This window comes from Nerophis ophidion, linkage group LG02 (assembly GCF_033978795.1).
Source record: "Nerophis ophidion isolate RoL-2023_Sa linkage group LG02, RoL_Noph_v1.0, whole genome shotgun sequence".
NCBI lineage: Eukaryota > Metazoa > Chordata > Actinopteri > Syngnathiformes > Syngnathidae > Nerophis > Nerophis ophidion.
Window position 1 is genome coordinate 43756268 of NC_084612.1, and position 15266 is coordinate 43771533.

Genomic DNA, 15266 nt, shown 5'->3' on the forward strand with positions numbered 1-15266 from the left:
GAACGAATGTCACTCAACTGTTCCTACATGAGGCACCATATTCAATACATAGTGCAAAGATTCTGACTGGTGTACATGCTGGTAGATTCACTTCAAAATACACCCCGACGGTACTTAAGATAAAACTGTTAGCAAGTTTTGAACAAATAAACAATTTGCATTCGAGTGAAACTGTCATGTCTTTGTGATCAGGTTTTTGTTTAGTTACTTCAAGACTCCATCAGTTCCTGTTTTTTCACTCCATTGTTTTGTTTCCATGCCAACCCATTAGTTTTCACCAATCCCCATGTCACGCACCTGTTTCCAATCACCACAGTATTATTTAAGCCACAGTTGCCAGGTAGCCAGCCTGGCGACATCACCTTCTACACACCCATGCATTCTATGCTGATGATCCATGTCCATATTTCGTTCAAAGTAAGTTTTTTTTGTTATTCATGCCATAGTGCAAGTTTTTGTTTTATGTTTATAGTTTTGCCTTAGTGCAAGTTTTTAGTTTTTAGGGGCCACGTTTTTGTACCTCCCCTGCGATCGCTTTTCCTTTGTTCCTTTTTTTGAGTAAAATTAAAGATGTCTTTACCTTTACGCTGTGTCTGCTCCAATCGCTTTGCACCTTGGGAAAACAACCCTCACCCAAGTCCTAGTCATGACAGAAACATTGAAAACATGTTTTTGCATGACATTCCGACAATACAATTATATTTAATTTAAAATATCAAGGTATTTTTAAAATTTGATTCATATCAAGAATGCCAGTAATTTACTGTCATTAATCTTAATCATTAAAAAATGTAAAAGTGTGATTAATCTGATTAAAAATGTAATTGTTGGAGAGCACTAATGTACTCTCCTGTAGTTCTGTCCTGCTCATGCGCATCTGGACAGTAGTCCAAAAGCCTTGTTTAGGTTAATCCAAAACAAAATTTATGTCGCCAGAGTGTTTTTTTTCTTCATTTCTGGACCACGACCAAAATCAAGTAAGGTCCTTCCCACTGTTTTTGTTGCAGGACAAACTTCATAACACATGCTATACAAATGTACTCTCACTCAGTCATGAACTCATATGAGGGGGCTGTGTTTGAGTGTAAACTGCAGTCGGCCACAGAGAATTCATTCATACTCTCCTGCCTACACACACATGCAGGAAACCTTGTAAAAGACTTGATTCAGTGTGTGATGCAAAGGAGGTGTGAGGCCAGGCCCAGCTAAGTGTGCCATGCTTTCCTTTGGAGTTGGCTGACAGGAAAAGCGCAGTGATTTTAGGGGCTGAGCCTTTCTCAGACAAACTGCTCTACTCTAAAGGCTGAGGGGGAGGAGGTCTTCTTCAGATGAATAACACTGAATACGCCTGTCTTGGTACCATTGGCCTGTCTTTGATCCGTTCTTATACATTCTTGGAGTAAATTCATCCTCTGCGTGGTCTTTTGTGCCTTTGGTAGAATCAGTGGCAGCTGACTGAGAGAGAAAATGATCGACTACGGTAAGTTTCATTTTGTTCCTTCAAGCTGACCTGATTTTCTCACAGAAAGTACACTACATGGGATTTTTATGGTGGAGTAAATGTGGCATGCATGTAAGTTGTGTGGTATGAAAAACAAATGTACACCATTGGAGGTAAACTATAACACATTGAACGCTCATGTTTGAAACGCCAATTGTTTGTTGATTTGGAGTTGGCCTTGAGAGCAACTATATCTGGGTTAGTTGTTTGAAATAGAAGGAGAAGTTACCTTCCTGGTCGCACCTGGGTTGACCGAATGAGGGTGCAAGAATGCTAAAGGCATCGAGCTATAACTTCAAACTGTCAACGCAAAGTCTGCCACAAACTTTTAGGAAGAACTGCACTTTTTGGGAAGTGTGTCTATTGTTCACAATCCTTATGTGAGAACAGCACACATGTGTTTTTGTTGTTGTTTTTCTTTTTTATGCATTCCCACTTGTAAAAAAGCAAGCAAATGTCAGCTAACAATGGATGTAATGGGAGTCATAACGTCAATGCATTTTTTGCATCCATAAAGCCCTCTAACAATATCCCAAAACCTTCATTATGGTTTTATATAGATGCTGTAAGTGTATATGTAATTTAGTAACAGGCACATTCATAATGACATGTAATGTTTACGTATTTTGGTTATTTTATGCATACTACTCCATTTAATTTCACAGACGCATCAAAATTTTCTCTACGTCCTTCAACAACAACTGATACTATATGCCCATCCATTCATTCTTTTTCTACCGTTTGTTCCTTTTGGGGTCACGGGGGGTGCTGGAGCTGTCACGCCAAATTTCTTCCCTCTACAAAAACCTTCCCCCCCATTTACTTCCGGGGTCATGATTAATACAGATGTTTAACGCTATATTATAAAAATATAACGCTATATTATAAAAATACAGACGTTTTGTTAATGCTATTATAAATTTTTTTTTAAAAATTTAAAAAACAATTTACAAACACAAGCTATGGGATGACGTAAGAGGCAACGTGAGGAAACGTGACCCCAGAAGTAAATGTGTCATATCAATAGCTTGTGTTTGTAAATTGTTTTTTGAATTTTATTTTTTATAATATAGCGTTAACAAAACGTCTGTATTTTTATAATATTGCGTTATATTTTTATAATATAGCGTTAACAAAATGTCTGTATTAATCATGACCTCGGAAGTAAATGGGGGGGGAAGGTTTTTGTAGGGGGGAAGAAATTTGGCGTGACAGAGCCTATCTCAGCTGCATTCGGGTGGAAGGCGGCGTACACCCTGGACAAGTCGCTACCTCATCACGGGGCTGCTACTATATGGAGTGCCGAATATAAAAGTTCAGTCAGAATTTTCTAGCAGATGTATTTTTCAGATTTAATTCTATGAAATAAAATTACCGCCAAAACTCCACAAACTGAAATGTTTTTTTCACAGATTCAAAAATGTTTCACAAACTAAAAAAAAAAATGGTTTCACTAACTCAAAAAATTGTTTCACATACTCAACAATAATTCACATGCTCAAAAATAAAGTTCCACAAAGACACTAAAGGATTCACGAGTAGAAAAAGACAATTGTTATCAAGTTAACACTGTGGCACATTTTTTTCCACTTTTTGTTCGACGTGCAGAAATTTGTTTGTCACGCGCAGAAACCGTAGTTCGCACTATTCAACGACAGAAAAGTGGTGGTGCTGAGTCAATTTAAGGCCGACGGAACAAGTGATTTGTGACACTGTCGTCAATAAGAAATAACAGAAGAAGAAAAAGAAGAAGAAAAGAAGAAGAGACACTTAATGGAACCCCTCCATCTAGGGAACACCCAGAGTTGCGCTGACATCGTGAGAGTGGAGACATGATCCAAAATGGCTGATGCAGTGCAAGTAAGTACTGTATGTTAAATTTTGCTAATCCAAACTTTGACAAAATATTGTTTATAAACAGTTTATGGTTGCTATTATTTCATTTTTTTAATGTATTGTATTGTTAGGTTGTTTAAAGCAATATACTAAAATATGTTTGTGCATATTAATTAAGTGAGAATTACAAATTGCAACAAAATTTAAGACATTTAATAACGTGTGATTAATAAACAAGTTGTTTATAAACTATTAAACTTTAATTGTGATTTAACAATGTAATAATACTGTAAGAAAGGACTTAAGGCTCAGATGATTTTATGAAGTGGTTTTAATTTGTCTTTGTCTTTATCTGACATTAATTAATGTGTAAATGTTTATTTCTGCCAGAATTACGATTTGTTGTCAATTGTGTTTGGCTCAAGACAAACATTAAAATAGTTTTTTGTAAAGAGTTACAATTAAACTTATTTATTTAAACTGCTTATAAGTAGGCCGTGGATGCTTAATGGTTGACATTTATGGCATTTATTTTTGTATTCGACATGAATAAATGCATTTGCATTCATAACATTAAGAAAAATATGTAACCAAGGTAAATCCAAAATAACAAGGAGTCTTTGTTTTTAACGTGGTTTGTGTTGTGTCTTAGAAATGATGTCCATGTGGTTAATCTCCCTAGTTGTGGAAACCTGCACTTTTAAATATTTTGATCAACAAATTATTTTTTTCAATAATATTTTTAATATGTTCATCTTGATTGTGTAGGTTGACAACTCAGTTCATAGTTGCTTGTTTGAGGAGTTCAATATTTTCAAAATGCCAAACTTAAACATTTTTCCTCTTATAGAACAAGACAAGGTTTTGTGACGGACAAACCTCACAAGTGACAAAAATAGATGTGGACTCCTTCCAGTGTCCATATTGCCCATCGAGGCACAGGTTTGTTGTGTTCAAAGCTAAGAGGTCCCTTGTGAAATATGGAGGTGAGTACATCTACATGGTCATGTTTTCTAATCAATAGCTACATTTTGATAGTGTTTTTTTTAAGTAGTAATACCTCCCATGTTATGAAATTACTTATTTCTCTACTTGAGGATGTTTAGTATATCACTTATAGCATAGTTGTAATTAACCACTTCAGAAGTGATGGCACAGGGATGGGTGTTACTCGTTGAGTCAGCTGGGTGTCAACTCACACGATAGAACAACAGGCAGATCCTTATTGATTTACCTAAAACACATCCTTTCCTGTTCAGCTAACATATAAGTTGCAAACATTCGAACTAAAGTACTGTAACAATTACGCCATAACGTTCCACTTATATTGCACGTATACAGTACTGGCCAAAAGTTTGGACACACTTTCTCATTTCAATATGTTTTCTTTATTTTCATGACTATTTCCATTGTAGATTGTCTCTGAAGGCATCAAAACTATGACACCTGTGAAGTAAAAACTCTTTCAGTTGAATTCATAGAGAGAATGCCAAGCGTGTGCAGAAAAAGTAATCAGAGCAAAGGGTGGCTATTTTGAAGAAACTACAATATAAAACATGTTTTCAGTTTTTTCACATTTTTTTGTTAAGTACATAACTCCACATGTGTCCGTTCATAGTTTTGATGCCTTCAGTGACCATCTACAAAGTAAATATTCATGAAAATAAAGAAAATGTCATAACCTGGACTATGGAGCAGCTTTCTGCGTGGATTATTTTCCCGAGATGCAAATGAACTGGACCGGACATGGCGTGAAAGTGAACACATGATTTAATTCTTTGACTATAAAACGTGCAAACAAAAGGCGCTCGCAGCGGAGGTGCAAAACTTAACACAGGGAACAAAACTAGCACTTTGACGTAAACTGTGGACATGAAACAAAAGACACTAACTGTGGCATAAATAAACAAAGCTTACTTGCATTGACATGAGCAGGGCAGCATGAACTATGAAATTGCATGAAAGAGTAAACACGGCATGAGGCAGAGTGGGAGTGAGCATGAATGGAGTGATGACGCCAGGACAACCAACTGAAAAACCAGGCCTAAATAATAATGACATGATTGAAACAGGTGCGTGAGTCACATGAATGAGGCAGGTTATACTAATGGGTTGTCATGGTGACAAAACAAACAAGGATGCGTAAAAACAGGAACTAATGGAGTTTTAACCAAACAGAACTGAACAAAACTTGATCAAAAACGTGACAGAAAACGCATTCAATGAGAAGGTGTGTTTAAACTTTTGGCCAGTACTGTATATTCCTAGGAATGAAGTTAAATCACATTTCTTCATATTATACCACACATCACAATAAAAGTGTCATTTGCTTTTTATAGCAAATGACACTTACACTGTCATTTCTGAACTACTATATAAACCTTTTTTTTACCCACACTTCAAATCAAGGGTGCCCATTATCACGATCGCGAGCTACCTGTTGATCTAGAAGTGGTTGTAAATCGATTGTAGTCCGATGTTGTAGTGCAGTGGTTTTCAACATTTTCACCAAGTACCACCTTAGAAAACACTTGGCGCTCCAAGAACCATCGTGATGACCAACATTGAAATACAGTAGCGTGGTAGGCCTACATATTTGTTCAAAACAAGGCAGAGGTTTTATTTAACAAACATATGTAATATTTAGGCCACTGTAACATTACACATGACATACGTTAACTTGTATGTACTTTTTATTTTGTATATAATAGTGAAAGTGTGTTTTTATCTTTTAATGACACAGGCAACAGTCCAAGCAATGGCAGCTGTAAATGCTGTTCCCATTAAAAAGGACAAGGAATTATACTAACCAGTTGAAGAGTATGTATGACTGGAGGTAAATTGCTTTGTAACCTCAGAAAATATAAATTATTATGTAATAAACACCTGTTTTATTTCCTTGTTGAAACAGTGAGAAACAATCGCTTGCTCACTATCTCACCAAGAACCTAAGTCAGGAAGACCAAGGAAGACTAAAACAGTTTGGGCGCATTTGTCAAACAGCTCTGCAGTCTGATGTGTTTTTAAATAAGATATGTGTCATGAACCGTTGCCCGGGTCATGTTATGTTGATTTTGGTATATCCTTAGTTGTTTATTTCTGTTTCACTACCCTCGTTTGTTTTCCTAGTTGCCGTGGCTGCTGATTTTCGCCACCTGCATCTGATTAGTTGTCGGGATACTCACCTGCTACCGGCCACTAATCAGAGAGCTATTTATTCCTGCCCTGCGCCACAATCTGTCTGGCAGTTTCACTTTGGTTGCTCCTACTTGTTACTAGCCTTTAATTGTTCCTGGGTTAAGCTTTGCCAAAGTTTCCCGTTGCATTGGCACTTGCCCTTTTTTTTGTATGTTTTCCCTAGCTTATTGATAATGAATTGATAAATACATATCCTGCCGTCCTTTCTGCATCTTGGAGACATGACCACCGCAACCATGCAGCTAAAACATACTGCCAGTACAAAGTTTATTTGCAAAAAGCAACGCTAAGGACTTCACTTCACTTCTTGGAGGAAATGAGGTATGGACTTGGCGGGTGTTAAAAGCAATCGAGGCAGAGAGCCTTTGTCATTCTCCAGAGGAGAATGAGACGCTGATGTAGGGTCCCGTTGGTACACTGATCCCAATTGACACTGTTTGTCCCGGGAACCACAACACATCGCAATCACTTGCGAGTCGACGGAGGCATAAGCCTTCCTTAGCGGCTTCGACTCGCCAGCCAGATGCGTAGACTCCACCAATTCCTTCCACGGATCGAAGTATAGTATAGACAGCCTCTGCCCCCTTGCCGCCGCAGTTTGGCAACCCCATTCATCATGTTCCCAAGCTTTCCATATTGTCAGCTGTTAGCCAGGACCCTAAACCGTCACAGCGCGATGACGTCACGCCACAGGTGTGCTTTAATGACCTCATGAGTCATTCAGTCACTTTTCCTCAACCTTTTCTGCCAGGCAGCCCTCACTTGAGGACACTAAGTCAAAAGCTGCTGAAAATTGGGACATTTTTCATGAGGCTAATGCAGCTAGCCAGTCCATGCCTCCCCATTGAAAGCTCTGACGCCCGCTCAAGTTGAGCTTGCCCAAGCAGCCTCAATGCCTGCAGGCAGCCGCATTCTGCTCCAGCATCACAATCTACTGGAGACTCTTTAGAGAAGTACAGTGCGGCATGGTTGGATGAGTGGTACTGGAAGGTGTTGATTGAGCTGGAAATGGAGGATCAGCTTTGTGTGATGAGGCTCGCTCCAGCCAAGCTTGCTCCAGCTTCTGCACTCGTTCCAGCTCTGCGGCCAGCTCCAGCCTCGCCTCCAGCTCTAGATACCCTTGACAGTCTAACCGCCTGCTGCTCCAGCTCTAGACACACCAAAAGCGTCACCAGCCGGTCTTTCCACAACGCCACCATCATCATCTTCAGCTTAGCAAGCGGGTCTTCCCACAACACCGCTTCCTGCCTCATCTCTGGCTCTGCAGTCACCTAGATCTTCAGCCCGACGGTTTGCTTGCTTAGCGCAAGAGCATCCGTCAGGCGCTCACGGCCTGCCTCCTAATGGCCACGAATGCGGCCAGCCCATGAAAGGTCTCAGTGCCGTCAGCAGCCATTCCCAGGACTTTGGCCTGGATCATAATGGCTGCTGAGAGGATATTCTCACCCATGTCAACCCCCTCGTTGGCTATATATGTGGCCAATTCATGGACCCCCACCGCGCCATCAGCAGCGATGCCCGGGACTTGGGTGTAAGACTCATCTGCTGCTGAGGTTCTGGCGACGCTCACATCTGCCTCCTCATTGGCCACAAATATGGACGTTCCGTGGTCGCCCACCTCACCAGCTACACCGCCGTCACCTGACTCATCGGTGGCTTTGGGGACACTTAGCTTGGTGACCTGCCACCATGCCCTCCCTCCACCCTCCTGTGACTATAGACTTATTTCAGTTTGGGACGATGAGGTGGAGACTTGTCCAGGATGTACCTCTGCCTTCCGCCGGAATGCAGCTGAGATAGAGCCAGCACCCCCTGTGACCCCAAAAAGGGACAAGCGGTAGAAATGGATGGATGGTTACCTGGAATCCGTCCCTTTAGGGGAGGTACTGTCATGATCTCTTGCCCGGGTCATGATCTGTTGATTTTGGTATAGCCTTAGTTGTTGTTTATTTCTGTTTCAGCACCCTCGATTGTTTTCTTAGTTGCTATAGGTGCTGATTTTCATCACCTGCCTCTGATTAGTGGACGGGATGATCATCCGCACTCGGTCACTAATCAGAGGGCTATTTATTCCTGCCTTGCACCACACTCTGTCTGGTAGTCTCACTCCCTTAATGCGACAGTTTGCATTTTGGTTTCCCCTACTTGTCAATAGCTTTACTCGTTCCTGGGTTAAGTTTTATTGAAGTTTCACATTGTCCTTTTTTGTATTTATTCCATCGCTTATTGATAATAAACATCTTACCTACATACTGCTTTCTGTCATCCTTTCTGCATTTTGGGGACTTGACCACTGCAACCATGTGGCCAAGACGGAACAATTTGGTTTGTATTTGGTCAATAATTCACATGAAAAATAAATACTTCTAGACCCGCAATTGACAGCCAAAGGGCTTCATGTTTCATAGAGCAGGGAAAAAATGACAGGTACTTGTAACATTTAAAAACAATGTTTTGTGCAAAGGTGCAAAGGTAAAATAAGCAAATAACTTTGAATGATTTGAGCCAGGATGTGAAATGTAAAACTTTCAGAGGCCATGAAGTAAAGTAAAGGTTAGTATTGCACCCTGAAAATAACACATAAAATTAATGATTTAGCTCACAAGTGGGGTCAGTGTTGTGCAAAAAATATATAATTATAATCATGGTTTAGGTGTGATGACAACATCAACAACATATGCGAGATTTGGGCCTGAGACTTAAATGTTATTCAGTGTAAACACTGCATTAAAAGCCTTTAATAGTCCACAATATAAATTATTCTCATTTGGTTAACAAATTATACTTCGATGTTCTCAAATATCAATATTATATAATCTACTATTTAAATACATAATTTTAACACTTAGGCTAACCCAATCTATAGTTTATTCTAAATATTTCTGCTTAGTGATTACTAAAATAACAATTTATTTACGACCTAAATACATGTTCTTTTTTTACTCTACCATTTGTTTGCATTAATTGATTCGATCACATTATTTACGCTGAAAATCTATTTACTTCCGTTGTCGCCACCACTGTGGGCTTCCATTAGAGAAATACTTGTCTTCTTCTTCTGATATTTCTTATTGACGGCAGTGTCGCAAATCACTAGCTTCGTCGGCCCTAAATTGCACCACCTGTCTTTGGAGAGTGCAAACTACGGTTTCTGTGCATGGCAAACAAAACATTCTTAATGTGGAATCAAATGTGCCAATAGTATTAACTCCTCTCTGAGCTGCCACCTTATCGTGGAAGAGGAGTTTGCTTGTCCCAATGATCCTAGGAGCTATGGTTTCCGGGGGCTTTATGCCCCCGGTAGGGTCTCCCAAGGCAAACAGGTTCTAGGTGAGGGATCAGACAAACAGCAGCTCGAAGACCTCTATGAAGAAGATAAAACATGGACCCAGATTTCCCTCGCCCGGACACGGGTCACCGGGGCCCCCCTCTGGAGCCAGGCCCGGAAGTGGGGCACGATGGCGAGCGCCTGGTGGCCGGGCCTGTTCCCATGGGGCCCGGCCGGGCACCGCCCGAAGAGGCAACGTGGGCCCCCCTTCCAATGGGCTCACCACCCATAGCAGGGGCCATAGAGGTCGGGTGCAATGTGAGCTGGGCGTCAGCCGAAGGCAGGGCACTTGGCGGTCCGATCCTCGGCTACAGAAGTTTGCTCTCGGGACGTGGAACGTCACCTCACTGGGGGGGAAAGAGCCTGAGCTAGTGCACGAAGTGGAGAAGTTCCGGCTGGATATAGTCGGACTCACTTCGACGCACAGCAAGGGCTCTGGAACCACTTCTCTCGAGAGGGACTGGACCCTCTTCCACTCTGGCGTTGCCGACAGTGAGAGGCGACGGGCTGGGGTGGCAATTCTGGTTCCCCCCCGGCTTAAAGCCTGCACGTTGGAGTTCAACCCAGTGAACGAAAGGGTAGCCTCCCTCCGCCTTCGGGTGGGGGGATGGGTCCTGACTGTTGTTTGTGCTTACGCACCAAACAGCAGTTCAGAGTACCCACACTTTTTGGGTGCACTCGAGGGAGTACTGGAAAGTGCTCCCCCGGGTGATTCCCTTGTCCTACTGGGGGACTTCAACGCTCATGTTGGCAACGACAGTGAAACCTGGAGAGGCGTGATTGGGAAGAATGGCCGCCCGGATCTGAACCCGAGTGGTGTTTTGTTATTGGACTTTTGTGATCGTCACAATTTGTCCATTACAAACACCATGTTCAAACATAAGGGTGTCCATATGTGCACTTGGCACCAGGACACCCTAGGCCGCAGTTCCATGATCGACTTTGTAGTTGTGTCATCGGATTTGCGGCCTTATGTTTTGGACACTCGGGTGAAGAGAGGGGCAGAGCTTTCTACCGATCACCACCTGGTGGTGAGTTGGCTGCGATGGTGGGGGAGGATGCCGGACCGACCTGGCAGGCCCAAACGCATTGTGAGGGTCTGCTGGGAACGTCTAGCAGAGTCTCCTGTCAGAGAAAGTTTCAATTCCCACCTCCGGAAGAACTTCGAACATGTCACGAGGGAGGTGCTGGACATTGAGTCCGAGTGGACCATGTTCCGCACCTCTATTGTCGAGGCGGCTGATAGGAGCTGTGGCCGCAAGGTAGTTGGTGCCTGTCGGGGCGGCAATCCTAAAACCCCTTGGTGGACACCAGCGGTGAGGGATGCCGTCGGGCTGAAGAAGGAGTCCTATCGGGTCCTTTTGGCTCATAGGACTCCGGAGGAAGTGGACAGGTACCGACAGGCCAAGTGGTGTGCGGCTTCAGTGGTTGCTGAGGCAAAAACTCGGACATGGGAGGAGTTCGGGGAAGCCATGGAAAACGACTTCCGGACGGCTTCGAAGTGATTCTGGACCACCGTCCGCCGCCTCAGGAAGGGGAAGCAGTGCACTATCAACACCGTGTATGGTGCGGATGGTGTTCTGCTGACCTCAACTGCGGTTGTTGTGGATAGGTGGAAGGAATACTTTAAAGACCTCCTCAATCCCAGCAACACGTCTTCCTATGAGGAAGCAGTGCCTGGGGAATCTGTGGTGGACTCTCCTATTTCTGGGGCTGAGGTCGCTGAAGTAGTTAAAAAGCTCCTCGGTGGGAAGGCCCCAGGGGTGGACGAGACCCGCCCGGAGTTCCTTGAGGCTTTGGATGCTGTGGGGCTGTCTTGGTTGACAAGACTCTGCAGCATCGCGTGGACATCGGGGGCGGTACGTCTGGATTGGCAGACCGGGGTGGTGGTTCCTCTCTTTAAGAAGGGGGACCGGAGGGTGTGTTCCAACTATCGTGGGATCACACTCCTCAGCCTTCCCGGTAAGGTTTATTCAGGTGTACTGGAGAGGAGGCTACGCCGGACAGTCGAACCTCGGATTTAGGAGGAACAGTGTGGTTTTCGTCCTGGTCGTGGAACTGTGGACCAGCTCTATACTCTCGGCAGGGTTCTTGAGGGTGCATGGGAGTTTGCCCAACCAGTCTACATGTGCTTTGTGGACTTGGAGAAGGCATTCAACCGTGTTCCTCGGGAAGTCCTGTGGGGAGTGCTCAGAGAGTATGGGGTATCGGACTGTCTTATTGTGGCGGTCCGCTCCCTGTACGATCAGTGCCAGAGCTTGGTCCGCATTGCCGGCAATAAGTCGAACACATTTCCAGTGAGGGTTGGACTCCGCCAAGGCTGTCTTTTGTCACCGATTCTGTTCATAACTTTTATGGACAGAATTTCTAGGCGCAGTCAAGGCGTTGAGGGGTTCCGGTTTGGTGACCGCAGGATTAGGTCTCTGCTTTTTGCAGATGATGTGGTCCTGATGGCTTCATCTGACCGGGATCTTCAGCTCTCACTGGATCGGTTTGCAGCCGAGTGTGAAGCGGCCGGAATGAGAATCAGCACCTCCAAGTCCGAGTCCATAGTTCTCGCCCGGAAAAGGGTGGAATGCCGTCTCCGGGTTGGGGAGGAGACCCTGCCCCATGTGGAGGAGTTCAGTACCTAGGAGTCTTGTTCACGAGTGAGGGAAGAGTGGATCGTGAGATCGACAGGCGGATCGGTGCGGCGACTTCAGTAATGCGGACGTTGTACCGATCCGTTGTGGTGAAGAAGGAGCTGAGCCGGAAGGCAAAGCTCTCAATTTACCGGTCGATCTACGTTCCCATCCTCACCTATGGTCATGAGCTTTGGGTCATGACCGAAAGGATAAGATCACGGGTACAAGCGGCCGAAATTAGTTTCCTCCGCCGTGTGGCGGGGCTCTCCCTTAGAGATAGGGTGAGAAGCTCTGCCATCCGGGAGGAACTCAAAGTAAAGCCGCTGCTCCTCCACATCGAGAGGAGCCAGATGAGGTGGTTCGGGCATCTGGTCAGGATGCCACCTGAACGCCTCCCTAGGGAGGTGTTTAGGGCACGTCCAACCGGTAGGAGGCCACGGGGAAGACCCAGGACACGTTGGGAAGACTATGTCTCCCGGCTGGCCTGGGAACGCCTCGGGATCCCCCGGGAAGAGCTGGACGAAGTGGCTGGGGAGAGGGAAGTCTGGGTTTCCCTCCTTAGGCTGTTGCCCCCGCGACCCGACCTCGGATAAGCGGAAGAAGATGGATTGATGGATGGATAGTATTAACTTGAAGAAAATACCTTTGGTGTGTTTATGAAAATGTTTTTTTCAGTTTGTGAAACACTTTTGAGTTTGTGGAGTTGTGGCAGTAATATAACTCACTTTTCTCATGGCACATTATTAAGGACAAGTGGTACATTCGTTTTGGATGATACCACAAATGTTGGGTATTGATTCGATACTAAGTAGTTACAGGATCATACATTGGTCATATTCAAAGTCTTCATGTGTCCAGGGACATGTTCACTGAGTTTATAAACATAATCTAAATAAAATAAAAAACTAAAAGAAAATGTTGTGATGACCGGTACTTTTTTAGAGGCGTTGTAAGGCCATTCTAAAACCTTAATGCTTGCCTGATTTAGCCATTCCTTTACCACTTGTGACATGTGTTTGGGGACTTTGCCAATTTTTGTTTCATAATATGTTTGTTGGAAAAGACGTGAGGCCTTTAATCCCAGGAACACCATTCCAACCATCAAGCATGGTGGTGTTAGTATTATGCTCTCGGCCTGTTTTTTTTGCCAGTAAATGGGATTACATTACCTTAAAAGGAGGACTACCTCCAAATTCTTCAGGACAACCTAAAATCATCAGCCCGGAGGTTGGGTCTTGGACGCAGTTGAGTGTTCCAACAGGACAATGACCCCAAACACATGTCAATAGTGCCCAAGGATCTGCTCAAGTTCCAGGCAGCGTTTTTTTAAAACTCTTTTACGAACCTCTTTTTGAACTCTTTTACAACCTCTTTTTTGAACTCTTTGACAAAGCTCTTTTTGAACTGTTATGAATCTCTTCTTTGAACTGTTTACGACCTTTTCTCTTTCACTGTTCTGTAACCAAAGGGGATGGCTGTTTACGACCCCGTCCCTTTGGAAGCAGCTGTTGCCATGTGGTCAGGGAAGGTCCAAATAAAAGGAGGCATGCAATATTTTGGCAGAGCGTAATGACACTGTACAAGGGTACAGATGTACACGTTTCTCCTCACTGAGCCAAATTGAATTCTGTCTCTATTTGATTCTTTGCTTCTTGTCCTGCTTAATAGTGTTTGAACCTGACACCTGACTTAAACCTGTGGACAATGCTGAAGAAACAAGTCCATGTCAGTAAACCAACACATTTAGCTGAACTGCACCAATTTGGTCTAGAGTAGTGGTCAAAAAATCAACCAGCTTGCCAGAAGCTTTTGGATGGCTACCAAAAGCACCTTATTGCAGTGAAACTTGCCAAGCGACATGTAACCAAATATTAACATTGCTGTATGTATACTATTGACCGAGCAGATTTGGTCACATTTTCAGTCGACCCATAATGAATTCATAACAGAACTAAACTTTTTGAATGTTTTTTTGTGACCAACAAATATGTGCTCCAATCACTCTATCACAAAATAATAGGAGTTGCAGAAATTTTTGAAAACTCAAGACAACCATGTCATTTGTTCTTTACAAGTGTACACTTTTGACCACGGCTGTACATAACACACTTTAGACACAATAAATAATCTTACCCAACTGTGCAAAAGACAAAATCATTTTTCAAATAATGAGAAAAAGGTTCCATGGTCTTTGTTGCTCTTTAATGTAGTCGACTTTGGCTTACCAAGTGGAAAAGTCCTGTTGCTGACGCCAAACAAGACACACGTTGTTCATCTGCAGAGAAACTCCACCCCTCTGAGTTTTCTCTCAATCAGGGTCTGTTTGGCTGCATGGCTCAGATGTCTGCACACACTCTATGCTTTCACTGAAGAGAGACTGATATGTGAACACACGCTTATTCAACCATCATAAACACTTTCATAAACAGGTTTTATGACATTACTCACGGTCGGCAACCCCTATTTTCTCACTCCGTACAGGTGTGACATCATTTTAACCGAGGAAACTATTTTCTTTGGTATGAATGTTACAGTCTGTCTTCAAAGGAGAATTTCAATTTCGCCCATCAACCTCTACCATATATGGAATTATCCGCTGACGTAAATAAGGCAAAATATGTTACTAAAGTAGGAAATTCCAACTGGCGTGTTTGGAGCAGGTTTGGAAGAAGGCAAGATTGTTTAATAAATATCTCCGCCATGCCTCCATGGTATGAGTTCCCATTTTCGGGACTTATGCAGACCCCAAATACACAAAAACAGGTTCCAGTAGGTAAAA

The 15266-nt window shown here is 43.3% G+C and overlaps 1 protein-coding gene across 2 annotated transcripts in view; it reads left to right on the forward strand.

Moving 5' to 3' along the window:
* The first annotated feature begins 1101 nt into the window (after positions 1–1101).
* il16 (interleukin 16) overlaps positions 1102–15266 on the forward strand; it is a 123526-nt gene continuing 109361 nt past the window's right edge. Inside the window, exon 1 of one of the 2 annotated variants that reach the window (XM_061884283.1) lies at positions 1102–1480. In XM_061884283.1, the coding sequence (XP_061740267.1) occupies positions 1468–1480 (13 nt within the window). In that variant the 5' untranslated portion in view covers positions 1102–1467. The remainder of the gene's footprint in view (positions 1481–15266) is intronic. The other variant, XM_061884292.1, reaches the window with a different exon arrangement.